The following is a 21,890-nucleotide window of genomic DNA, read 5'->3' as shown; positions in this document are numbered from 1 at the left end:
TTAGAGGACTACATGAGACAATAGACTTAAGTGGCAAAATAAAAATATCATGGAAGGTAAAGAAGGGAACAGTTCAGAGTAGCCTAAATGTGCTTTATGGAAGAAATGGGACTTAAGCTGTCCCTGGAATGATGGGCACTGTCAGGATGGGGGCTGTAGAATCCATTTTAGGTCTGTGGTTCAGTTCAAAGAAAGGTGATCCATGAGGGTCTCAGGGTCAGTGAAGAGACAAGGTGGACGGAAGTGGAGGGAACTTGTGGGCAGATGATAAGACATCAGGATGAGCAAGTCAGGAGGGGTGAGGTTAAAGAGGACCCAGAGGGCATGGAAAAGATCCCATAGCTAAGTAGGAACCATTTCATGTTCTTGAGAAAGGAGAATAATAGCACCTTATCTGATTTGAAAATTTCTGTGAAATGACTTTATGGCAATGAGAAGTTAAAGTTATAGGACTTTAGTATAAATGGGAAATCAGTCAAATACCCATTACATTAATGTTTTGAAATTTACATTGAAGTTTGGTTATATTAATGATGTGATTGGAAATTTATTTTTGATCAGGGCAGTTTATATGTTCCTGTCAAATTAAAAGTGGTTTTTATCAATCTTGATGCTATATTTTAACATTTTCATTTTTCAGTGTTTAAAAAAAACCCTTTTTTCTCCCCTTTTTTCACTGTAAATAGGCTTACCTTGGGGATGCCTTGCCTGAGAAAATGATAGTCAGGCTCTATGAAGGAATGAGGAATATTGACCTGACGGGGACTAGCCAGAGTCCTAGTGAATATGTCATCAAAGAACAGTTTGTAATTTTGATGTCAGAACTATTAAAAGGAAATGCAAGAGAGAAGAGCCACATAATCATGAAGATGTTACGTGTACCTATTGAAAATGTCAAAGCAAGTCATATTAAAGAGGTAAAAGAAAGATGAAGAACATTTCAGAGAAATGGGCATTTTCTTGTTTTTTTCTTTCTTCTTCTTCTTTTTTTTTTGCTGGGCAATCGGGGTTAAGTGACTTTCCCAGGGTCACACAGCTAGTAAGTGTCAAGTGTCTGAGGCCGGATTTGAACTCAGGTCCTCCTGAATCCAGGGTTGGTGCTTTATCCACTGCACCACCTAGCTGCCCCCATTTTCTTGTTTTAATATTTAAAACAGAACCCAAGCCATGTGACTGTTTGGGTCAGGTCGGATCCGACTAATGCTTTTGTCAAAACTTCTAGAGCAAGCTTGAGAATAAATTGGAAGCTTTCATGTGATTTCAGAGTTGATCAAATCATCAGGCCAAGATAAGCAACATGTCAATTTGATCTATTGCATGTGATTTGGGTGGCAAATGCAATAAAATCCCCCCACCCCATATATGCAAGGTTGTGGTATGTATCACTGGTGGGAGGCCTTGATGAGCTCACACATCCATTAGAGCAGTGGTGTCAAATCCAAAGAGAAATTAGGGCCGTTAAACTGTACATCAGTGCCCTTACAGACCACATACTCACTTCATTTTAAAAAGTGATGTTACATGTGTTTTATTGTATTTAAAAAATTTTGTTAAATATCTCCCAATTACATTTTAATCTGGCTGCCTTGAAGGGTGGTATGGCTTGGGTGTTTGACCTCTCTACATTGGACTATGGAGGTTCTTGCATTTTTTTTGTTACAAGCTTTTTTCCCAAATCAGAAAATACCAGACTTTTCAGGGCCAGAAAATGCTTCAATATCAGGAAAAACAAAAAGTGGGACTTAGGGTAGAGATGTTGTTTTGTTTCACGGGATAGGAGAGTACAGAAAACCATTCGAAACTGAGGAGTAGGCACCTAAAAATGGAAGTGGGTAGAAAAAAGGGAAGAGTTTGGCAAAATAGCCTTTAATTCTACTTTGCTAAAACAAATATATGATTTTCCTTCTTGCTAAGGCTCAGTCCAGCAAGGTCATTCATTGCCACATACAATTGGCAATTATTTTTCTTTTGTATTTAGCCATTCTTCTGCTCAAGTTGCAGATTAATATGCACCATCTCAAATGTCATTTTTCTTCCTTCTGAAATTTCCTTTGTCCTTCAAAATTCACTTGTGATAATGGATTGTATGGTGTATCATACCCTGTCAGTCTCTAAAATCATAGAGTTGGAAGGGACCTTTGAGCTCTTTTAGAATATCCCTGACAAATGATCATCTCGTTGAACATTCATAGTAATGAGGAACTCACTATCTCTTGAGGTGGTTCCCTCTATTTTCAGACTTTTATAATTGCTATATTTTATATCAGGCCAAAATCCTCTTCCACATTACTTCTACCCATTAGTTTTAATTTTCTCCTTTGGAATCCAGTAGAACAAGCTTAATGTCTTTTGTAAATATCCCGCTGAAATTTACATGTCCCTCATCTTCTCTTTCTTTTATATAGTTTATCAGTATAATGTCAATGTTATTATTCATCATAAGGTTGTTATAATTTGAGAGACCCAGTTAACATTTAAGAGTTTTTATAGGGGCAGCTAGGTGGTGCAGTGGATAGAGCACTGGCCCTGGATTCAGGAGGACCTGAGTCTCAGACACTTGACACTTATTAGCTGTGTGACTCTGAGCAAGTCACTTAACCCCCATTGCCTCACCAAAAAAAAAAAAAAAAGTTTTAGTGGTTGGCAGTAGTGCAAAGCTTCCTCTTCCTATTTCTCATGCTGGAATGAAATTTATTCTTGGCCTACAGTGAAAATGTTTTTAATGATCAAATTTTGATCTTAAAGTTTACAGAGGATCTGATTACCTCTGTAGTACATGTGCTGGACTACAGAAATGAACTAAAAGGTTGGAATATGAAGAAGAGTCAAGATTTTACCTCTGGTGTAAAGGCATTGGCTACTCAACTGCTCTCAGCACTGAAACAAGGCAAGTTCCTTTTTAACCCTGTCTTTGGAGATATAAGTGGATAGACACAGGGCTCAGCACGAATCAGGCACTCACAAGGTTAACTGAAAACTAGCAAAGGGGGGCTATGGGAAGTCGTGATATTGTCGAGTTGTAAGGGATCTGAGATTGCAGCCATGACCCAAAGCATGGTGCGCATTGCTACCATTCCCAAGGTTCATTTGAAGACCCTCTTCCACAGGGCAGCCTATTGCATTTTAGTGCAAATCTAGTTGGTTGCAAGTTTGGGGGGATTTTTCTTCCAGTTCTGCCCTCTGTGATCAGCAAGTCCAATTTCTTTTTATTCAGATGCTTTTACTGCTGGCATCAAAGAAATTCTAGATATGAACTCAGTAGACTTAGGTGTTCACATTTACTTTTCTCCTTTCCTTTGACTTGAGTCAGGTTACAGTTAGGAAATGGGAGCGGAGCTGAGTGTTCTATCCTATAGTACAAATTGCTCAAAGGAGGAAATGCAATGCAGATATGGCTCTCTGTATTCAAAAAGTGTAGAACAGGGGCAGCTAGATGGTGCAGTAGATAGAGCACCGGCCCTGGAGTCAGGAGTACCTGAGTTCGAATCCGGCCTCAGACACTTAACACTTACTAGCTGTGTGACCCTGGGCAAGTCACTTAACCCCAATTGCCTTACTAAAAAAAAAAAAAAAGTGTAGAACATCCTTTTAAAAGAGGGCTCCTGGGAGGCAGCAGGGAGAAGAGGATAAAGAACCTGGCTGGGAATCAAGAGACCTGTCTCTGACACATATATAGGCTGCTTCACCCTAAGGGAGTCATGTATCCTCCAGCATTTTAGGCAACTCTGGACCATAAATCACAGAATAGTTGCCAATATACATTGGTAGATCGAGTGGCCCTCCCTTTCCTCCCTCTTCACAGTGAAATCACAGGTACAGAATTTTTAAAAACAACAAAAAAAACCCCAAAATGATACTTTAAAAATAGACCATTGCATAGTGGGTAGAAAGCTGATCCTGAAATTAAGGAGAGCTGGGTCCAAATTCTGCTACTGACATATAATGGGCAGAGTGACTGCAGGGCAAGTTACTTTACCTCTTAGTACTCCAATGAATAGGCACATCTAGGTGGCACAGTAGATAGAGCATCAGGCCCGCAGTCAGGAGTTCAAATCTGGCCTTACTCATTTACTAGCTATGTTACCTTGGTTAAGTCACTTAACATTTTGCCTCAGTTTCCTCATCTTTAAAATGAATTAGAGAAGGAAATGGCAAACCACTCCAGTATCTTTGCCAAGAAAACCCCAAATGGGGTCATGAAGAGTTAGATATAGCTGAAATGACAACCACCGCCAACCCAGTCAATAGCTGCTGATTTACATTGGTGCAGGGGAGTTCCCTTGTGTCTGACCTGAAATCTCATGTTTGGCACCAGACAAACAAAAGGAAAGGTCATGCCTAGAATGTCAAGAAATAGGTAAGTAGAACAGCAAACCTTACAGTAATATTGGTGTCTTTTAGCAAATTATAATGAGCCAAAATCATGCTCAAAAACCAAACAAACCCCCAAAACCAAACATTCTATTAGAGCAAGCTTGGAAAAATGTCCAGAAAGCCAGCCTAGATCATACTTCTTCTGCAAAATACATAGTGGATCCCTGTATATGTTTTAGAGAACCCAGCATAGTGGAGTGGAAAGAAGATTGATTTTCAGTCAGAAGATCTGATTCCTGGCTCTGGCTTTGCCTCTAAAACACCTAAGGCTTCAGGCTTTTGGCCTGTACGTGGAAGGTGTTTGAATCAGCTACGTGCTTGTTGAGGGCCCTGCCACCACTAACACATTTTAATTCTGGTATCACGGCACTGCTTCCCATTGTCCCTCCTTCCTCCCTTTTACCGTCTTCCTTAATGCTAGAATATGAAGAGACCTTTGCCATCTGGCAAGTACCAGTATTAGTAGAGCAGTATGGAATGACCTCTTAACGGGCAGTTAAGGATCTGAGTTCTACGCTTGGATAATACTGATAACTAGCATTTATATAGTGCTCGAAGGTCTGCAAAGTACTTTGCATAGTTAACTCATGTGGTTTTGATGACTAGCTGTCTCACCTTAGACAAATCACTTCCACTCTCCATGGGCTGTTTTTCTGTTCCATCAAATGAAAGGTTAGTGATGTGGGAGAGTGGAAGGAGTCCCATATTTGGAATCAGAGAACCTGTGCTAGGTGATGGGGCACTTGATAGACTAGTGCATGGTTCCTGTCATCCTAGAAGGCAGGCCAATAGATAACTTGGCAGATATACCAAACAAAACAGAAGGGGGAGGATTTGGGCGCCTCAGATTATTGGTCTAATGGGAGGAAAGCTCCTTCCCTCTTTGATGTGCTCTGGGGAAAGGGAAGCCAGGTCAGGCATTTTCAGAGGCTAAGTCCTTTCCTTTTGTAAGCCTTTTAGCTTCCTATTTTAGAATGAAAAACTTTGTTCCTCCTAAAGACATATTTGTTATCAGCAAGCTAACAGAAGGAAACTTGAATGGGGCTCATTCCCCACCTCACATCATTCCCTTCCCTACTTGGGGCTAGAGGAACCCAGAAAGTACTCTGTAGTAAATCAGGCCTTGCCTGAAGGCAGAATCATAGGGTTTAGAACTGGAAGGAACTTAGCCATCTTCCAGTTTGGTCCTTTTTATTTGAGGTGACTATGGAGGGAGTTGCAGAAGAAAAGATCTCCAGGGTCTTTTTCTTCCCTCTTTCCATACTTTCCCTTGGGAGGTCAGTAAATCATTGGCATTCATTAACTTCCTGTTATGTGGCTGAGATTGTGAATACAGAGGCAAAACTGAAACAGTCTGTCCTGGGAGACCTAACAGGTATCTGAGGGGATCACATAGAGCTGTCCGTGACCTCAGAGGTCATATCTTCGATCCCCTTCATTTTACAGATGAAGAAACTGAGGCCCAGAAAAAAGAAGGGTCACAGCCCAAGGTCATACAAGTAGACTACGTAGGTGAACTGGGCTTTAAACTTTGTTTTTTTTTTAGTGAGACAATTGGGGTTAAGTGACTTGCCCAGGGTCACACAGCTAGTACGTGTTAAGTGTCTGAGGTCAGATTTGAACTCAGGTCCTCCTGAATCCAGGGCTGGTGCTCTATCTACTGTGCCACTTAGCTGCCCTTGGGCTTTAAACTTTGCCTCCAAATGAAGTATCCCATGTAGCAGGCAAATAGTGCTGGCGCTGTTCCATTCTTTGAAACTGTAGGGGCAGAAGTGTTAGGTATTCAGGCTTCCTCCAGGGGTTGGAGATGTTTTTCTTCTAACACTAATCTGCTTGGCAAACCCTTTCTTTCCAGACTTGTCTCCACATCATTCCCTTCCCTACTTTCACCTTAATCCATCTCTCTGCTTCAGTGGTTTTCAGGTAGATGGATGGATGGATGGATGGATGGATGATATATGATAGATATTTTATGCTCCTAGAACATTTAATATGATTTTAGTTGATGTTTAATATCTTTTCATTTCATAATCTCTTACCCCCTTCTGATGTTCTAGAACTCACCTCTGTCCCTTCTACATGATAATTATGCTGTTTATTATGGTATCATATCTTAAAATCTTTGATAACAAAATTTGACTACAAAGTGTGTTGAAACTTATCTTCTTTATAAAGGGAAATATTTTTGGATTTGCATTTTAACCAGCAAAAGGTTAAAGTCAATAGAATGAATTGTTAATCGTGGAATTTCATTTATCAGTAGGTCCTTGGAAGTGCTATGTTTTGGCACCTGTTAGTCATGCCATATAGGTGGTTCCTTATTCTTTCTATTCCTAAGCCTTCTGGGTAACTTAAATTTCAAAATTATTTTTGTGGGCTTAGTTAGGAACCAAAATATCAACTAACGCTAACCCATTCATTACTTTGTTCTTTCTTTTGGTGATGAAAGTATTGAGAGATATAAGTCTTTTTCTCAGATCTACATTCCATAAATTCTAGCTACATTCCATAAATTTGTTATGTTGTTTCATTATTATTATTTTCTTTGATGAAATTTTTATTATTTCTATAATTTATTCTTTGACTAACCAGTTCTTTAGAATTATTTAAAATTATTTATGGATATTTTACTGAATATGATTTTATCACATATGATTTATAAATGATATGCTTAGTATTTCTGCCTTTCTACATGTTTTTGGTGAAGTCTTCATATCCCAGTTCATGGTCAGTTTTTGTAAAGGTGCTATGTATAGCTGAGAAATATATACATTCCTTTCTGTTCCCATTTAGTAATTGGCAAAGATCTATCATCTTTAACTTCTCTAAAGTCATCTTCAGGTCCTTCACTTCTTTTTTGTTTATCTTTTTGTTAGATTTGTCTAGATCTGAAAAGGGTATTTTAAGGTCCCCACTATTACAGTTTTACTGTCTATTTATTTCTCCCTTCAATTTGATTAACTTTTTGATTAAGTATTTGGATGCTATTTATTGGTCAATATGTATGAAGTATTGATTAATTCTGTTTGCTACCTTTTAGCATAATATAATTTCCCTGATTATCTTTTTTGAACTTTCTTAATATTCATAGTAGCCTTATATGAAACCATCATTACTACTACTCCTTTTGTGAATTTGGCTGAAGCATAATAGATTTTGTTCTAGCTTCTCATTTTAACTTGGTGAATCTTTGTGTTTCTTATAAATAACATATTGTCAGATTCTGTTTTCTAATGCATTCTTCTATCTTCCATTTTATGAGAGATTTCTTCCCGTTCTACTGTAGGGTACTATTTTAAGGAAAGTGAAAGCACTAAGAAATGGGTGGTGGTGGTCAGGGAGGGCTTCAAAGAGATTGTGGCACCTGGCTGGAAACTCAAGGGAAAATGAGTATTCTCAGATGCAGAGATGAAAAAGGAGAGCATCCCAGGCATGGGGGGGATAGCTTGGTTAAGGAATGGAGAGTCAATGCTGATTTGGGGGAATAGCTAATAAACCATTTTGGCTGGAACATCAAGCTTGTGAAGGGTGGTAGTATAAAATAAGGCCAGAAAAAGGGGCTGCTTGTTACAGCTGAAGAAACAGGCTCAGAGAGAAATTATTTGCTCTGGGTGACACATCGAGTCAATATACTTACAGAACTAGCTGGTTCTCCACTCTGAAGAGCTGATGAGATGTTTTGATGCTAGCAATAGTAATACTAAAAGCTGAAGGAGGAGCCAAGATTAGGGAAAGCCATCCAGCCGAATTCTCTCAACATACCAACACCACCCCCCCACATTAAAATAATGCCTCAAATCAAATTTTTGTGCGGTAGCGTCAACAAAAGATTGGGGTGAGACATTTTTTGGTTTAAGAAAACTTAGGAAGCACTGGCCCTGGATTCATGAGGACCTGAGTTCAAAACCTGACCTTGGACACTTAACACTTACTAGCTTTGTGACCCTGGAAAAGTCACTTAACCCTCATTGTCTTTCAAAAAACAAACAAACAAGCAAACAAACAACAAAATAATGAAAATTTAGGAAGTTGGCAGGAGAAGTCCATAACACTGGAATGAAGCCTACTTCAGAGCCCTCCTGTGCCAGCAGCAACAATGGCCACAGCAGCAGCTTTGGGAGCTCTCAGCCAAGAGATGACAAGGGAGTCAGACAAGTGGTCAGAAAATGGTTATAGGGGACCCTTTTCCAGCACTGATTGGCAGCTCTGTTACCTATCTGCAATTCTAGGTTGCAGGTGCAGAGTAGAGAGGGGTGCTGAGGGTCAGTCACAAGGGAACAGGGGCCCTGGTCATAGCTCCAAGGCAGAGAGAACACTAGCGCTTGTAGCTTTGGGGGCAGCAGGGACTCTTTCTGGATACAGACCAGAGTGCAGATCAGGAGAGCAGTGAACATACCAGTCCCAGTATCATGCCACCTTGGAAGCACCAAAAACTTTGTAGACCCTCAGAACTATCTCTGAAAATAGCAGCATAAAAAATCCCCAAACTTGGGACAGTGCATCCCCATTCCCAGGTGAACTGACTCCAATAAAGTTCAAAGTCAAGAAATAAGCTAGAAAAATTAGCAAACAACAACAACAAAAAGAATTTGACCATAAAAAACTACTACAATGGCAGGGGAGACCAAGACATAAACTCAGAAGAAGACAATGATGTAAAAATAGCCACCCAAAAAAGTCTCAAAGAAAAATGCTAATTGGACCCAAACCCATCAAGAATTCTTCAAAGAATTAAAGAGATAAGAGTGGTAGGGGGAAAATTGGAAAAAGAAATGAGAATGATGCAAGACAATTATGAAAAGAAAATTGATAGCAAGAAATTATCAAGAAAAACTGCCCTGATTAGATCCAGAGGGTAAAATAGAAATTGAAAGACTCTACTATTCATCTGCTGAAAGAGATCCCAAAAGGAAAACTCCTAGGAATATGATAGCCAAATTCCAGAACTCCTAGGTCAAAGAGAAAATACTTCAGGCAGCCAGAAAAAAACAATTCAAATAACATTGAGCCAGTCAGGATCACATAAGATTTAGCAACTTCCACGTTCAAGGAACAGAGGACTTGGAATCGAATTACAACAAAGAATCACCTACCCAGAAAAACTGAGTACAGTCTTTTGGTGGGTAGGTGGAAGGAATGGATATTTAATGAAATAGAGGACTTTCAAGCATTCCTGATGAAAAGACCAGAGCTGAATAGAATTTGTGTGTGTGTGTGTGGGGGGGGGCAATGAGGGTTAAGTGACTTGCCTAGGGTCACACAGCTAGTAAGTGTCAAGTGTCTGAGGCCGGATTTGAACTCAGGTCCTCCTGACTCCAGGGCTGGTGCTTTATCTACTGTGCCACCTAGCTGCCCCCTGAATGGAAAATTTGACAGTCAAACAGAAGACTCAAGAGAAGCATAAAAAGGTAAACAGGAAAGAAAAATCACAAGGGATTCAATAATCTAACAATATGTTGTTTGCAAGAGACACACTTGAAACAGAAAGACACACACAGAGTAAAAATAAAGGGCAAGAGCAGAATCTAAGATGTTTCAGCTGAAGTGAAAAAGGCACGGGTGGCAATCATGCTCTCAGACATAGCAAAAATAGACCTAATTAGAAGTGATAATCAGGAAAACCACATTTTGCTAAAAGGTACCATAGACAATGAAGTAACATCTAAAAACTTTACAGCAGAGAAAGGTAATATAGAGGTATGTTTTGCACGATTTCACATGTATCATTGATATGTTGCTTGCCTTTTCAGTGGGTATGGTATGGGGTGGGAGGCAGGGAGAGAATTTGGAACTCAAAATATAAAAAGAAAAGAATCTTAAAAATAATAAATTAAAATGTTTTTAAGAAATATTAAAATAGAGCCCAACTTAATAAAATAATAATAAAAGCTACTATATGCCTGACACTGTGCTAATAATAAGCACTTTAAAATTCTTATCTCATTTGATCTTCACAACAACCGTGGGAGGAAGGGGCTATTATTACCTTCATTTTTGTTGTTGAATCATTTCAGTCATGTCTTCATGACCCCATTTGGGGTTTTCTTGGCAAAGATACTGCAGTGCAAATACTGCCATTTCCTTCTCCAGCTCATTTTATAGGTAAAGAAACTGAGGCAAACAAGAGAGAAGTGACTTACCCAGAGTCCCACAGCTTGTGTGAGGCCAGCCCTGTCGCTGTAATCCATTGCACCACCTAGATAAGAAAACTGATAGTGTGAAGTAAATGCTGTCTCAACATGATGGCCTGACCTTGTGTGGTCCTGGCTAAATGCCAACAGCAGGGGGCAGAAATAGTTCTTAGATCCCTTCTGTGCCTGTGTGTGGTGGTCAGTACTCAGAGAACGCCTTGTTGGATTTGTAAAAATGAAGGTACACATTTCTAATAGAGTCTAAGGTAAAGGGATTTTTATTCCCTCTGCATATATGTATGTGTTTGTATACAAGGATTGCTTGTAGTTTTTTGGCAATAGGAATCACATATACAGTAGACAAAGTACCCTTGCGTTGGAGAATGGCGTGTTCTGGTTAACTGTGAACTAACTAATCACTTTATCGCAAATCATTAAGTTTGATAAAACCTAAAGTCCTTTCATTATGTTTGTTTGTTTTTTGGGGGGGCAATTTTTTCTAGAAGAAATGAACCCAACACAGCAGAAGACCTATTGGGATTTTGATGGTGACAGAAATTGGACAAGCCCTCAAGAATGTAGGCACTTTCTTTCTGGAACTTTTTCATAAGTATAGAGCTATATTAGTTGTTGATCTCACCTACTTTTTTTTTTTGGTGGGGCAGTGAGGGTTAAATGACTGTCTGAGGCTGGATTTGAATTCAGGTCCACCTGAATCCAGGGCCAGCGCTTTATCCACTGTGCCACCTAGCTGCCCTTGATCTCACCTACTTTTAACCATGTAGCACCATGTAGCACCAATTCTAGTTGTGGTTGTTCTAGCTCCCCTTAAAAAGGCCTCAGAAAAAATATGAAGTTAGTTACTTAGACAGCTTTGGCAAAGTAGAACAGGGTCATCAGGCAGCTCTCATCTAGGCTTAGGGTTCATAACCATATAGCTGGTCTGATTGGAGAGGCCTATGGACCCCTTCTTAGAAGGATTTTAAAAGACATCAATTATAATGAAAAACACTAAACAAAACATTTTAAAAATCAAGTTCACAGACCACAGGTTAAGAAGCCCCAATCTAAGGCCTAGTCCCTTATTTTTTCAGATGAGGAAACTGAGGCCTGAAGACTTTAAATAACTTGCCCAAGGCTACATAGTCATAGAACTGGGATTTGGATTTCAGCCTTTGTAGCCCTAAATCTGTTGCTCTTGTGTACTGTACCATAGCCTGCTTCAACTTAGAGAGAAACATGAAAAAGCTTTTCCTCAAATTTCAGTCAAAAAGCTTCAGAATTCCAGGAGAAATGATAAGTATTTAAAAAAATAAAATTTAATCAGTAATATAGAAACCTGGAGAGAATGTAAAAACACAATGGGGGCAGCTAGGTGGTGCAGTGGATAGAGCACCAGCCCTGGATTCAGGAGGACCTGAGTTCAGGTCTGGCCTCAGACACTTAACACTTACTAGCTGTGTGACCCTGGGCAAGTCACTTAACCCCAATTGCCCTGCAAAACAAAACAAAACAAAACAAAACACAATGAAGTGTTTGGAAAGTACTTGCTAAAGTAACTACATTGTTAAATCAGTCATGATAAGAATATAAACCTTATGTTGTCTTTGAGTCTTCTAGCTAAGAGAATATATCTAAACCAGAGAGTGAATCAGTGTGTTATAATATCGTAACAAAAACTATTTTGGTTTGGTGGTGGTGGTGGTTTTGAGACTGGGTATCCCTGTCTCCTGGCCTCAAGGTGCAGTAACCATTTATAGTATTTATTGGAGTACAAGCTTTGACCTGCTCCATTTTTCTGACCTGAGCTAGTTTCTCCTCCCAGAGGCAGCTTGTCCTTTCTTTCCGGGACTCACCATAATGAATGGCTCTGGACCCAAGTGTGGAACTCCAGTCAGCATAGCCAACTGTAGCTCAGAACATCTTAGCTCCAGTGACCCATAAGCCTCAGCCTCCCCCGCAGCAGGACCTGCGAGTGTGCACCGCCATGCCTAGCAGAACTCTAGTTTTTATAAGATGGAATGTCGAGTATCAGAAGTTCTTAAGGAAACGCTAGACTAGAGCTAAACACGCCTGCTCCTGACCTTGCACTTTTCAGGTGCCAGTTATTTTTAGCTGGACCAGTCAAAACCGAGTTCCGTTCCCCATGCCTTCTTTGCACGTCTGTCTGACTCTTTGATGCCAAATCAAAGTAGGTCGTGAAAGCTCAGAAGGGGAAAGTCTAGGCTTGCTGTTTACTCAACTGCCTCAGTATGGGTGAGCCGCTGTCTTGCTGGTTCTTACTTTCCTTCTCTGCAGATGAAGCAGCTGGATCTTCCAGGCACCGTCCAGCTCTAACACTCCCTGCAGTCTTCAGAAGTGACTTATGAAGCCATTTTCTTTTTCTGTTTGAAGGCCTCAGAGAAAGGAGCATTTGGCTGCTGGGCCTTGGGCCACTGAACTTTGACCGTGTTACAGATTGTGAGGGTTGGGGGCCTGGGCTGCCATGAAAGTAAAAGTATCACTGTCATGTTTATGGTGGATTTTGATCCGGATGACAAAAGTAGTTCAGAAGTCTGAATAATCTGGTGGGAAAACGTTGTGAAACTTAATGTCTTTGTCCTATGCTTCCCTCTTCCTAGGCCCCCCAGTTGAAGAGGAAGACAGTTGGTCTTGTGACATGAGTTTGATTGAAGACTGGGTGCTGAAAGTGCCCCAGATCTCTTCGTTTTTAAATGTGGTCCTCAGGCGGGGTTTCCTGGTCTTACATTCTCATGCAGAGCTTGCCAGCTTCATCCCAGAATGTAAAGATGCAAAGGAATTGATGAGCCTCCTTAACATTCCTGCCATCCTTTACATCAACTCCTTCCTGCCTACAAAACTACAGCATACCTGGAAACTGATTTTTTCCTCTCAGATTCATGGCTACAGCTTTGCAAAACTTTGTGGGAATATTATAGACAAAGGTCCCTGCTTATTAGTGTTAAAGGACAGGGATGGCTATATCTTTGGTGGCTTTTCATCTCACTCTTGGGCGGTCAAGGGCCAGTTTCAAGGTAAGTCTATATTTGGTAAGGAGTCAAAATTGTAGTTGTGAACCCTGTCATTGGGAATTTTCATTACATGGTTAGCCATAGCGAGAAGGCTGTCATCTTTGAACCAGCAGATTTCTTTTCCTGATGAGTTTTCCTAACATTTTGAGAGAAGAAGAATACCTCGTTTTTGTGTAATTCTCACAGCATGTGTAGAGAAGCAAGGCCCTCCATAGGTTGCGGACCAGACTAGACTGGCTGGAGGATCCCTTCTGGCTGTGAAGACTCTGAGTCTCATAGCAACCCTTGGAATGTCAGAGTCAGGGCACGTCAGTGAGGATTTCCTCCATTTTAGAGAGGAGTGAAGAGAGAATTTCTTTACACTCACTTTTTCATCTTTCATGTTTTCAGTTATAGCTTAGTCTGCACTTGATCCCACCAACACTTGTTATGTACCTGTGCTGAGTTTGACATATTGCAGGTCTTCCATCTTAATGGTAACATTATTAATCTTCCTCAAAGCACTCCACCATCCACTCAAGGTGGTGAAAGAAAGATGGAGGGTGGCCAGCTAGTCGGTATTTAAATTCTTAGAAAAAAAGTCCAGCAGAGGGCGACTTTGCATTAAAGGTTTTACACACACACACACACACACACACACACACACACACACACACACACACACACACACACACACACACACACCCCATTTCAAAGAAAAAGGAACAGTCCTGAATTCAGGACCTACTGAATCTTTCCCTCATTTCTCCGTGAGAGAGAATGACCAAGAGAAACACTTAATGCATCACCAGTTATAAATCACGAATAGGATTGCCTCTTGTTTATTGGAATTTTATATTTTGGGTGATTCTTTTTCGTAATTGCAAACTCGGTCATACAAATGTGTCTTAATTTTTTGGCTGTTTTTAGGGGACAGTAGATCTTTCCTGTTTACCATTTCCCCCAGCATTGCAGTGTACACATACAGTGGATACAATGATCATTATATGTATTTGAATCATGGACAACAAACTATACCAAATGGATTGGTAAGTGACAAAGCATTTGTAGAATAATGGATTAAGTTCCCACCTCTCTAATGAAAGTCAACAGCTCATCCTCAGTGAAAATCTCTCCTAATATTTCCTTGGTGCCTGGTGGTAAGGTTGAGTTCTAAAAAGTGATACCAGTGAGTTCTGAGCTTTGGCAGGTCCTACCACACTGGGAGGACCCTGTCATAGGCCTTGGGACAAATGGTGTCTGCTGCCTGAGGACCATCCTTAGGAAGCATGGAGTAAGTCCCCTTTGTCATGAAGGTCAGTTCAGTTTTTCTGAGCACTGATTGCCTGCTCTGAGCTCAGTGCTGGGAGTACAAAGGCAAAAGAAAAAAACTAGGCTTTCCTACAAGGAGATTAGTCTACTGGGAGGAGAATGCACAGAATCTATACTAGTTTCTAGTGAGTGGGGCACAGGGGAACAAGTTGTAGTGACTGGGGGATTAGGGAAATCCTCTTGTAGAGAGTGACACTGGAGTTTTGTGGGTTTTTTTTCCCCTGGGGCAATGAGGGTTAAGTGATTTGCCCAGGGTCACACAGCTAGTAAGTGTCAAGTGTCTTGAGGCCAGATTTGAACTCAGGTCTTCCTGAATCCAGGGCCGGTGCTTTATCCACTGCACCACCTAGCTGCCCCCCCCCCCCACCTCCTGAGTTTTTCTTTGAAGGAATTAGTGATTTTATGAGTAAGAGATGAAGAGACAGTGTATTCCAAGCTTAGAGTACAGTGTCTGCCAAGGCATGGAGGTAGGAACAGTGAGTCCATTGGCTGGCTGCAACTTTGAGTGTATGAAGAGAAAGGAAGTGAAATCTGTATAGAAAGGTAAAACTAGATTGTGATGGGTTTTATTTTCATTTTTGTGTGTTGCCTGTTTGCTCTTTGTCCTTTTATTTTCAGTTCATTTTATTTTTCAGGGATTCTCTCCCTTCCCATAGCCATTGAGAAAGTATGAAATGCAAAACCCATTACAAATATGAAGTCATGCAAAACAAATTTCCATATTAGCCACGTTTTGAAAAAGAAAAATGTAAAAGAGAGAATAAAAATATTCTTCACTCTGTACTCTCAGTCCTTTAAGTTCTCTATCTGGAGGTGGATAGTATTTTTCATCATGAATCCTTTGGGATTATCTTGGGTCACTGTGTCGATCAGAGTTACTAAGTCTTTCACAGTTACAAAACTAATGTTACTATGTAAATTGTTCTCCTGGTTCTGTTCACTTCACTTTTCTTCGGTCAGTTTCTACAAGGCTTCCCAGGTTTTTCTGAAACCCTCTTGCTTTTCATGCCTTATAAAGCAATAGTATTCCATCACAATTATATACTACAACTTGTTCAGCCATTCCCTAATTGATAAACATCCCCATAGTTTTGGATTCTTTGTTACCACAAAAAGAGTTGCTATAAATATTTCTGTACTCATGGGTCCTTTTCCTTTTTTTTTTCCTTTTTCTTTGATCTCTTTGGGGATACAGGCCTAGTAACAGTATCACTGGATCAAAGGATCTCCACAATTTAGTGTTTTGGGGGGGCATAGTTGCAAAGTGCCTTCCAGAATGGTCCGACTAGTTTACAGCTCCACCAACAATGTGCAGAGCTTCTTAAACTATGGGTTGTGACCCTTACAGGATCACCTAACTGAATGTGGGAGTTGTGAAAAATTTGGCAATAATAAAAGGTTATCTAGCTAATGTGGGAATGTTTTCCATGACTACTCATGTATAACTTATTTTGAAATGCTTGAGTTCTAGTGGGCGGGGGGTGGGAATGGAGGAGGAAGAGAAGTTGGAACAATTTTTTTTTTAAATTGATGTTAAAATTTGTTTTTACATATATTTTGGAAAATAAAATTCTATTCAAAAAAATAATAAAAGGTTATGTATACCTATTTTATATACCTGTCTACCCATGGTCACATAAACATTTCTTGGGCAAAAAGGAGTTGCAAGTGGGAAAGGTTTAAGAAGCCCTGGATTAGTGTACCTGTTTTCCCACATCCCCTCCAGCACATTTGTCATTTTCTTTTTTTATCATGTTAGCCAATCTGATGGGTGTGAGGGGGTCCCTCAGAGTTGTTTTAATTTGCAATTTTTTATTAGTGATTTAGAGCATTTTTATTTGACTATTGATAGCTTTGATTTCTTCTCTGAAAACTGCCTGTTCATATTGTTTGACCTCTTATAAGTTTGGCTTAGTTCCCTATATGTTTTAGAAATGAGATCTGTGGGGCGGCTAGGTGGCACAGTGGATAAAGCACCGGCCCTGGATTCAGGAGTACCTGAGTTCAAATCTGGCCTCAGACACTTGACACTTACTAGCTGTGTGAACCTGGGCAAGTCACTTAACCCCTATTGCCCCGCAAAAAAATTAAAGTTAAAATTAAAAATAAAAAAATAGGGGGCAGCTAGATGGCACAGTGGTTAAAGCACCAGCCCTGAATTCAGGAGTACCTGAGTTCAAATCCGGCCTCAGACACTTGACACTTAATAGCTGTGTGAACCTGGGCAAGTCACTTAACCCCCATTGCCTACAAAAAAAAAAAATAAATAAAAAATAAAATAAAAAAAATAAAAATGAGATCTTTATCAGAGAAACTTGCTGCAAAGATTTTTTTTTCTTTTTTCCCCACTTTAAAAAAAATTTATCTGCATTGGTTTTGTTGGCATAAATACTTTTTAATTTTTTGTAATAAATTATCTGTGAACCCTTACACCTGTTCTTTATTTAACCTTTGACCATTTATCAGTTGGGGAATGACTTATATTCTTATAAATTTGACTCAGTTCTTTATATATTTGAGAAATGAGGCCTTTATCAGAGCTACTTGCTGTAATTCCTCCCCCCCCCCACTCCTCAGTTTTCTAATTTTGTTTGCATTGGTTTTGTTTTTACAGAAACTTTTTATTTTTATAAAATTAAAATTATCCATTTTACGTTTTGTTATTCTCTCTACATCTTGTTTGGTCCTAAATTCTTCCCTTATGCATGGATATGATAGGTATACCATTCTATGCTCTCTGAATTTGCTTAGGGTATCATTTTTTTGTTTTGTTTTGGTTTTTTGTTTTTGTGGGGCAATGAGGGTTAAGTGACTTGCCCAGGGTCACACAGCTAGTAAGTGTCAAGTGTCTGAGGCCAGATTTGAACTCAGGTCCTCCTGAATCCAGGGCTGGTGATTTATCCACTGTGCCACCTAGCTGCCCCCAGGTATCACTTTTTATGTCTAGATCATGTAACCATTTTGACCGTATCTTGGTATACAGTGTAAGATGTTGGTCTATACCTAGTTTCTGCCATATGGTTTTCTAGTTTCCTCAGAATTTTTTGTCAATGAGTTTTTGTTCCAAAAGCTTAGGTCTTTGGGATTATCAAATGCTAGATTACTGTGGTCATTTACTATTGTATATCGTGTACCTGATCTATTGCACTGATCCACCACTCTATTTCTTAGCCAGTACCAGATTGTTTTGATGATTACCACTTTATAAGTTATTGCTCTGTTCAAGAAAAAAATAATATGACCAAGGATTGCACTGTTTTGTGTTTTAAATCTAAGTAAATCTTTCTGGGTTGGACTCATTTATATAGATTTACTTGCTATTCCTTTTCCTTTGTAGGGCATGGGAGGTCAATTTGATTACTTTGGGCTTTGGATTGATCATGATTTTGGGAAAGGACACAGCAAAGCAAATCCTCGATGTTCTACTTATAATAGTCCTCAGCTATCAGCCAGGGAAAACTTTGAGTTGGATACCATAGAGGTATGGGCAGTTGGAGATTTCCCAAGTGAAAAGGTAAGTTACTAATAAGCATGCAGCCATTGTCTTGAGCATATAGCTATCACCCTATTTACCTGGTCTTATTCCTCTCCCCTCCCTCCAATATGTCTCCTGAAGCCTGGGATATGTTACTTTACATCTTATAATGGGGGTGTGTGGAAGGTGAGGCCAAGGGATTACGTAGGCTTTAGAGCTGGAAGTTATTTTAGGCATCATTAAATACCCTCATTTGACAGATGAAAAAATGTTGACCTAGACCCAAGGCACACAGGTAACACAGCCAGGTTGCGAACAGCGGTCCTTCAGTTTTAACTAGAGCTTCTCTGTCACACCTCATTGTCTTTCAACTACCCCTCAGCCTTTTCATGGCCTCTGCCCAGCACATGGAGAATTCCCAATGCTGAAACTCCCTTCACTAATACAGATCGGCAACTTATAACTCCAGTTGCTTGAGGATAGTGATAGGTTAAGTGGCCACACAGTCAGAAAGTGGCAGAGACAGTTGAAGTCTGAAGGTCTTCTTGACTCCCAGGCTTGTCCTCTATTCATTTTGCCATGTTGATTTCTGGGGAAGTGTTTATTCAGATATATTTGGCTTGGGAGGCCACCTTTTGACCCTATTGATCTGTAAATTTACTCCTTTCTCTCTCTAAGGCATCATTAGCTTTTAAAAAAAAACATTTTATTTCATTAAATATTTCCCAATTACATGTAAAATGTAATTAACCATTTAAAAAAAATTTTGAGTTCCAAATTGTCTCCTTTCCACCCCTCTGTCCTTGAGAAAGCAAGCGATTTGATATTGATTATACAGGTGAAGTCATGCGAAACATATTTCCGTATTATCCATGTTGCAAAAGAAAACACAAACCAAATAAAATAGTAAAAAATAAAGTTTTAAAAAGCACGCTTCAATCTGCATTCAGAGTTCATTAGTTCTCTCTCTGGAGGTGGATAACATTTTTCATCATGGGTCCTTTGGAATTGTCTTGGATCACAGTCTTGCTCAGAATAGCTAAGTTTTTCACAGTTGATCATCCTTGCAGTGTTGCTGTTACTATGTACAGTATTTTCCTGCTTCTGCTCATTTCACTTTGTATGAGTTCATATAAGTCTTTACAGGTTTTTCTGAAACACTGTGGCTTATCATTTCTTATAGCACAATAGTATTCTATCACAGTCATATAACACAGCTGGTTCAGCCATTTCCTAATTGATGGACATCCCTTCAACTTCAATTCTTTGCCACCACAAAGAGTTGCTATAAATATTTTTGTACAACTAGGTCCTTTTTCTTTTCCTTTGAACTTTTTGGGATACAGACCTAGTAGTGGTACTGCTAAGTCAAAACTGCACAGTTTTATAGCCTTTTGGGCATAGTTCCTAATGGTTGGACTAGTTTACAACTCCACCAACAGTACATTAGTTTTTCCATATCCTCTCCAGCATTTATCATTTTTTTCTGTCATGTTAGTCAATCTCACAGGTGTGAGGTATCTCAGAGTTGTTTTTAATTTGCATTTCTTTAATTAGTAATGATTTAGAACATTTATGTGACTTTTTGATAGCTTTGATTTCTTCTTTGAAAACTGCCTGTTTATATCTTTTGACTATTTATCAAATGAGGAATGGTTTGTATTTTTATAAATTTTATTCCATTCCCTATGTATTTGAGAAATTAGGTTTTTATCAGAGAAACCTACTATAAATTTTCCCAGCTTCCTATATTCCTTCTAATTTTGGCTGCATTAGGTTTTTTTATGTGTAAAAACTATTTAATTTTATGCAATCAAAATGATCTATTTCACTTCCCATGATTCTTTCTCTTGTTTGGTCATAAACTCTTTCCTTTTCCATAGATCCGACAGGTACATTTTCCCATGCACCCCTACCATACTTATGATATCACCCTTTATGTCTACACTTTCCATTTTGACCTTATCTGCTATACAGTGTGAGATATTTGTCTATGCCTAGTTTCTGTTAAATTGTTTTCTAGTTTTCCCAGCAATTTTTGTCAGATAATTGAGTTCTTACCCCCAAAAGCATGGATCTTTGGGTTTATCAAACTAGATCATCATTAGCTTTTTTTTTTTTTTTTTTTTTTAGTGAGGCAATTGGGGTTAAGTGACTTGCCCAGGGTCACACATAAGTGTTAAGTGTCTGAGGCCGGATTTGAACTCAGGTACTCCTGACTCCAGGACCGGTGCTCTATCCACTGTGCCATCTAGCTGCCCCTCATCATTAGCTTTTAAAGGAGCAACTTAAAGCTGCCTTTACTTAGGTCCCTTCTTTCCTTAATCTGATTTTCCTTGATAGGTTCCATTTGCAGCTTTAGTATATGCAGCTTCATTTCCAGATTGGCAGCCCTCTTTTCCCTCTTCTTTGTTTTCAAGAGGCTTGCTACATTGCCCAGGCTTGTAAGTGTCAACATAGTATCACTGCAAGTTTGAGGGAGAGGGGCTCCAGCCTTGCAGAGGCTGTGAAGGAGAGGAGGATGGAGTGTGAATGTAGCTACGAAGCCCAGGAGATGAGCAGAGGGGACTTCAGGAGCCAGCTAGTTCAATCCCTTCTACTTTATATGTGTGGGAACTGACTTGCCCATGTTTAGCAGAATGAGATAGCAATCCCATGGCAGAGTTGGGATGTTAATTTCGTTTCCATTACTTCCAAGTTCATAGAAAAATGCATTCCTTTTTCCAGTGGATTATACCTTCTTGCTAGCAGGGCAGGGTGGGATCTTTTGTCAGGAGAACTAACCATGACAGGCTTTCTCTGGCAACTTAAAACTAGGTTTTTAATAATGACTTATTTAAAATGTTATTAGAATAAGTGGAAAAAACAGTTTACCTAGTGCAATTTCTTTCTTTCCCATATGTTAATATATTTAAGCCTCTTTTAATAAGCTCTAGAATTAATATACATTGGCTTTTGTTCATTCTAAGCCATTAATTGTACGTCTGTATTGGTGTTACAAACATATTGGTTCCTCTGCTTTTTCCTTAGTCACCCCCTAAGAAGAATATTCTGGACAATAACACTGAGGTGCACTGCTTATTAGAAATGATTGGGAAAAGTCGTCAAAGTGAAGGACTTCGAGATCCGTGTGAGGAAGAGGAAACCAAAGAATAAGGTGCCATCCTCGGCTGCATGTTCTTAATAACTGGGATCTGACCATCTTGGACTAAGGTTTTATCCCACTCTATCTTAATTTCAGTATGTAATGGAAACTTTCACATTGGTGCCATATCTTGTCTGGAATTGGGTAAGAAGGTTGTTGGCTGGATGAGTAAAATGATACCCTTTGTGTCTCCTCTCTGTAGCCTATGGTTATTTCAGAAGTTTCTAATAGAGACCTTAATTATTCAAGTAATGAGGGAAAGTTCTCTCATCAGTCGGCTATATTTAAGTGCATAAGTATAAAATAAATCCATTAGATGATAAGATTTTGATATTTCAGCTAAAAATATTTGCCGTCAATCCAAGCTTTCCAACCTTGGATAAGCACAGCAAGCACAATTCTCATTTCTAGAGTATCTTTAC

The 21,890-nt window shown here is 39.5% G+C and overlaps 1 protein-coding gene across 4 annotated transcripts in view; it reads left to right on the top strand.

Moving 5' to 3' along the window:
- MEAK7 (MTOR associated protein, eak-7 homolog) overlaps window positions 1-21,661 on the top strand; it is a 43,985-nt gene extending 22,324 nt beyond the window's left edge. For 2 of the 4 annotated variants that reach the window (XM_043987446.1, XM_043987445.1), the window contains 7 exons: window positions 687-917; window positions 2,746-2,887; window positions 11,009-11,083; window positions 13,127-13,540; window positions 14,447-14,565; window positions 18,186-18,362; window positions 21,354-21,661. In XM_043987446.1, coding sequence (XP_043843381.1) covers window positions 687-917; window positions 2,746-2,887; window positions 11,009-11,083; window positions 13,127-13,540; window positions 14,447-14,565; window positions 18,186-18,362; window positions 21,354-21,479 — 1,284 coding nt within the window. In that variant the 3' untranslated portion in view covers window positions 21,480-21,661. The remainder of the gene's footprint in view (window positions 1-686; window positions 918-2,745; window positions 2,888-11,008; window positions 11,084-13,126; window positions 13,541-14,446; window positions 14,566-18,185; window positions 18,363-21,353) is intronic. The other 2 variants (XM_043987443.1, XM_043987444.1) reach the window with 2 other exon arrangements.
- Window positions 21,662-21,890: the final 229 nt, after the last annotated feature.

The sequence above is a fragment of the Dromiciops gliroides genome, chromosome 2 (genome assembly GCF_019393635.1).
Source record: "Dromiciops gliroides isolate mDroGli1 chromosome 2, mDroGli1.pri, whole genome shotgun sequence".
Lineage (NCBI taxonomy): Eukaryota > Metazoa > Chordata > Mammalia > Microbiotheria > Microbiotheriidae > Dromiciops > Dromiciops gliroides.
Note: the sequence above shows the minus strand (reverse complement) of the source record. Positions and strands in the feature narration are given on the sequence as shown.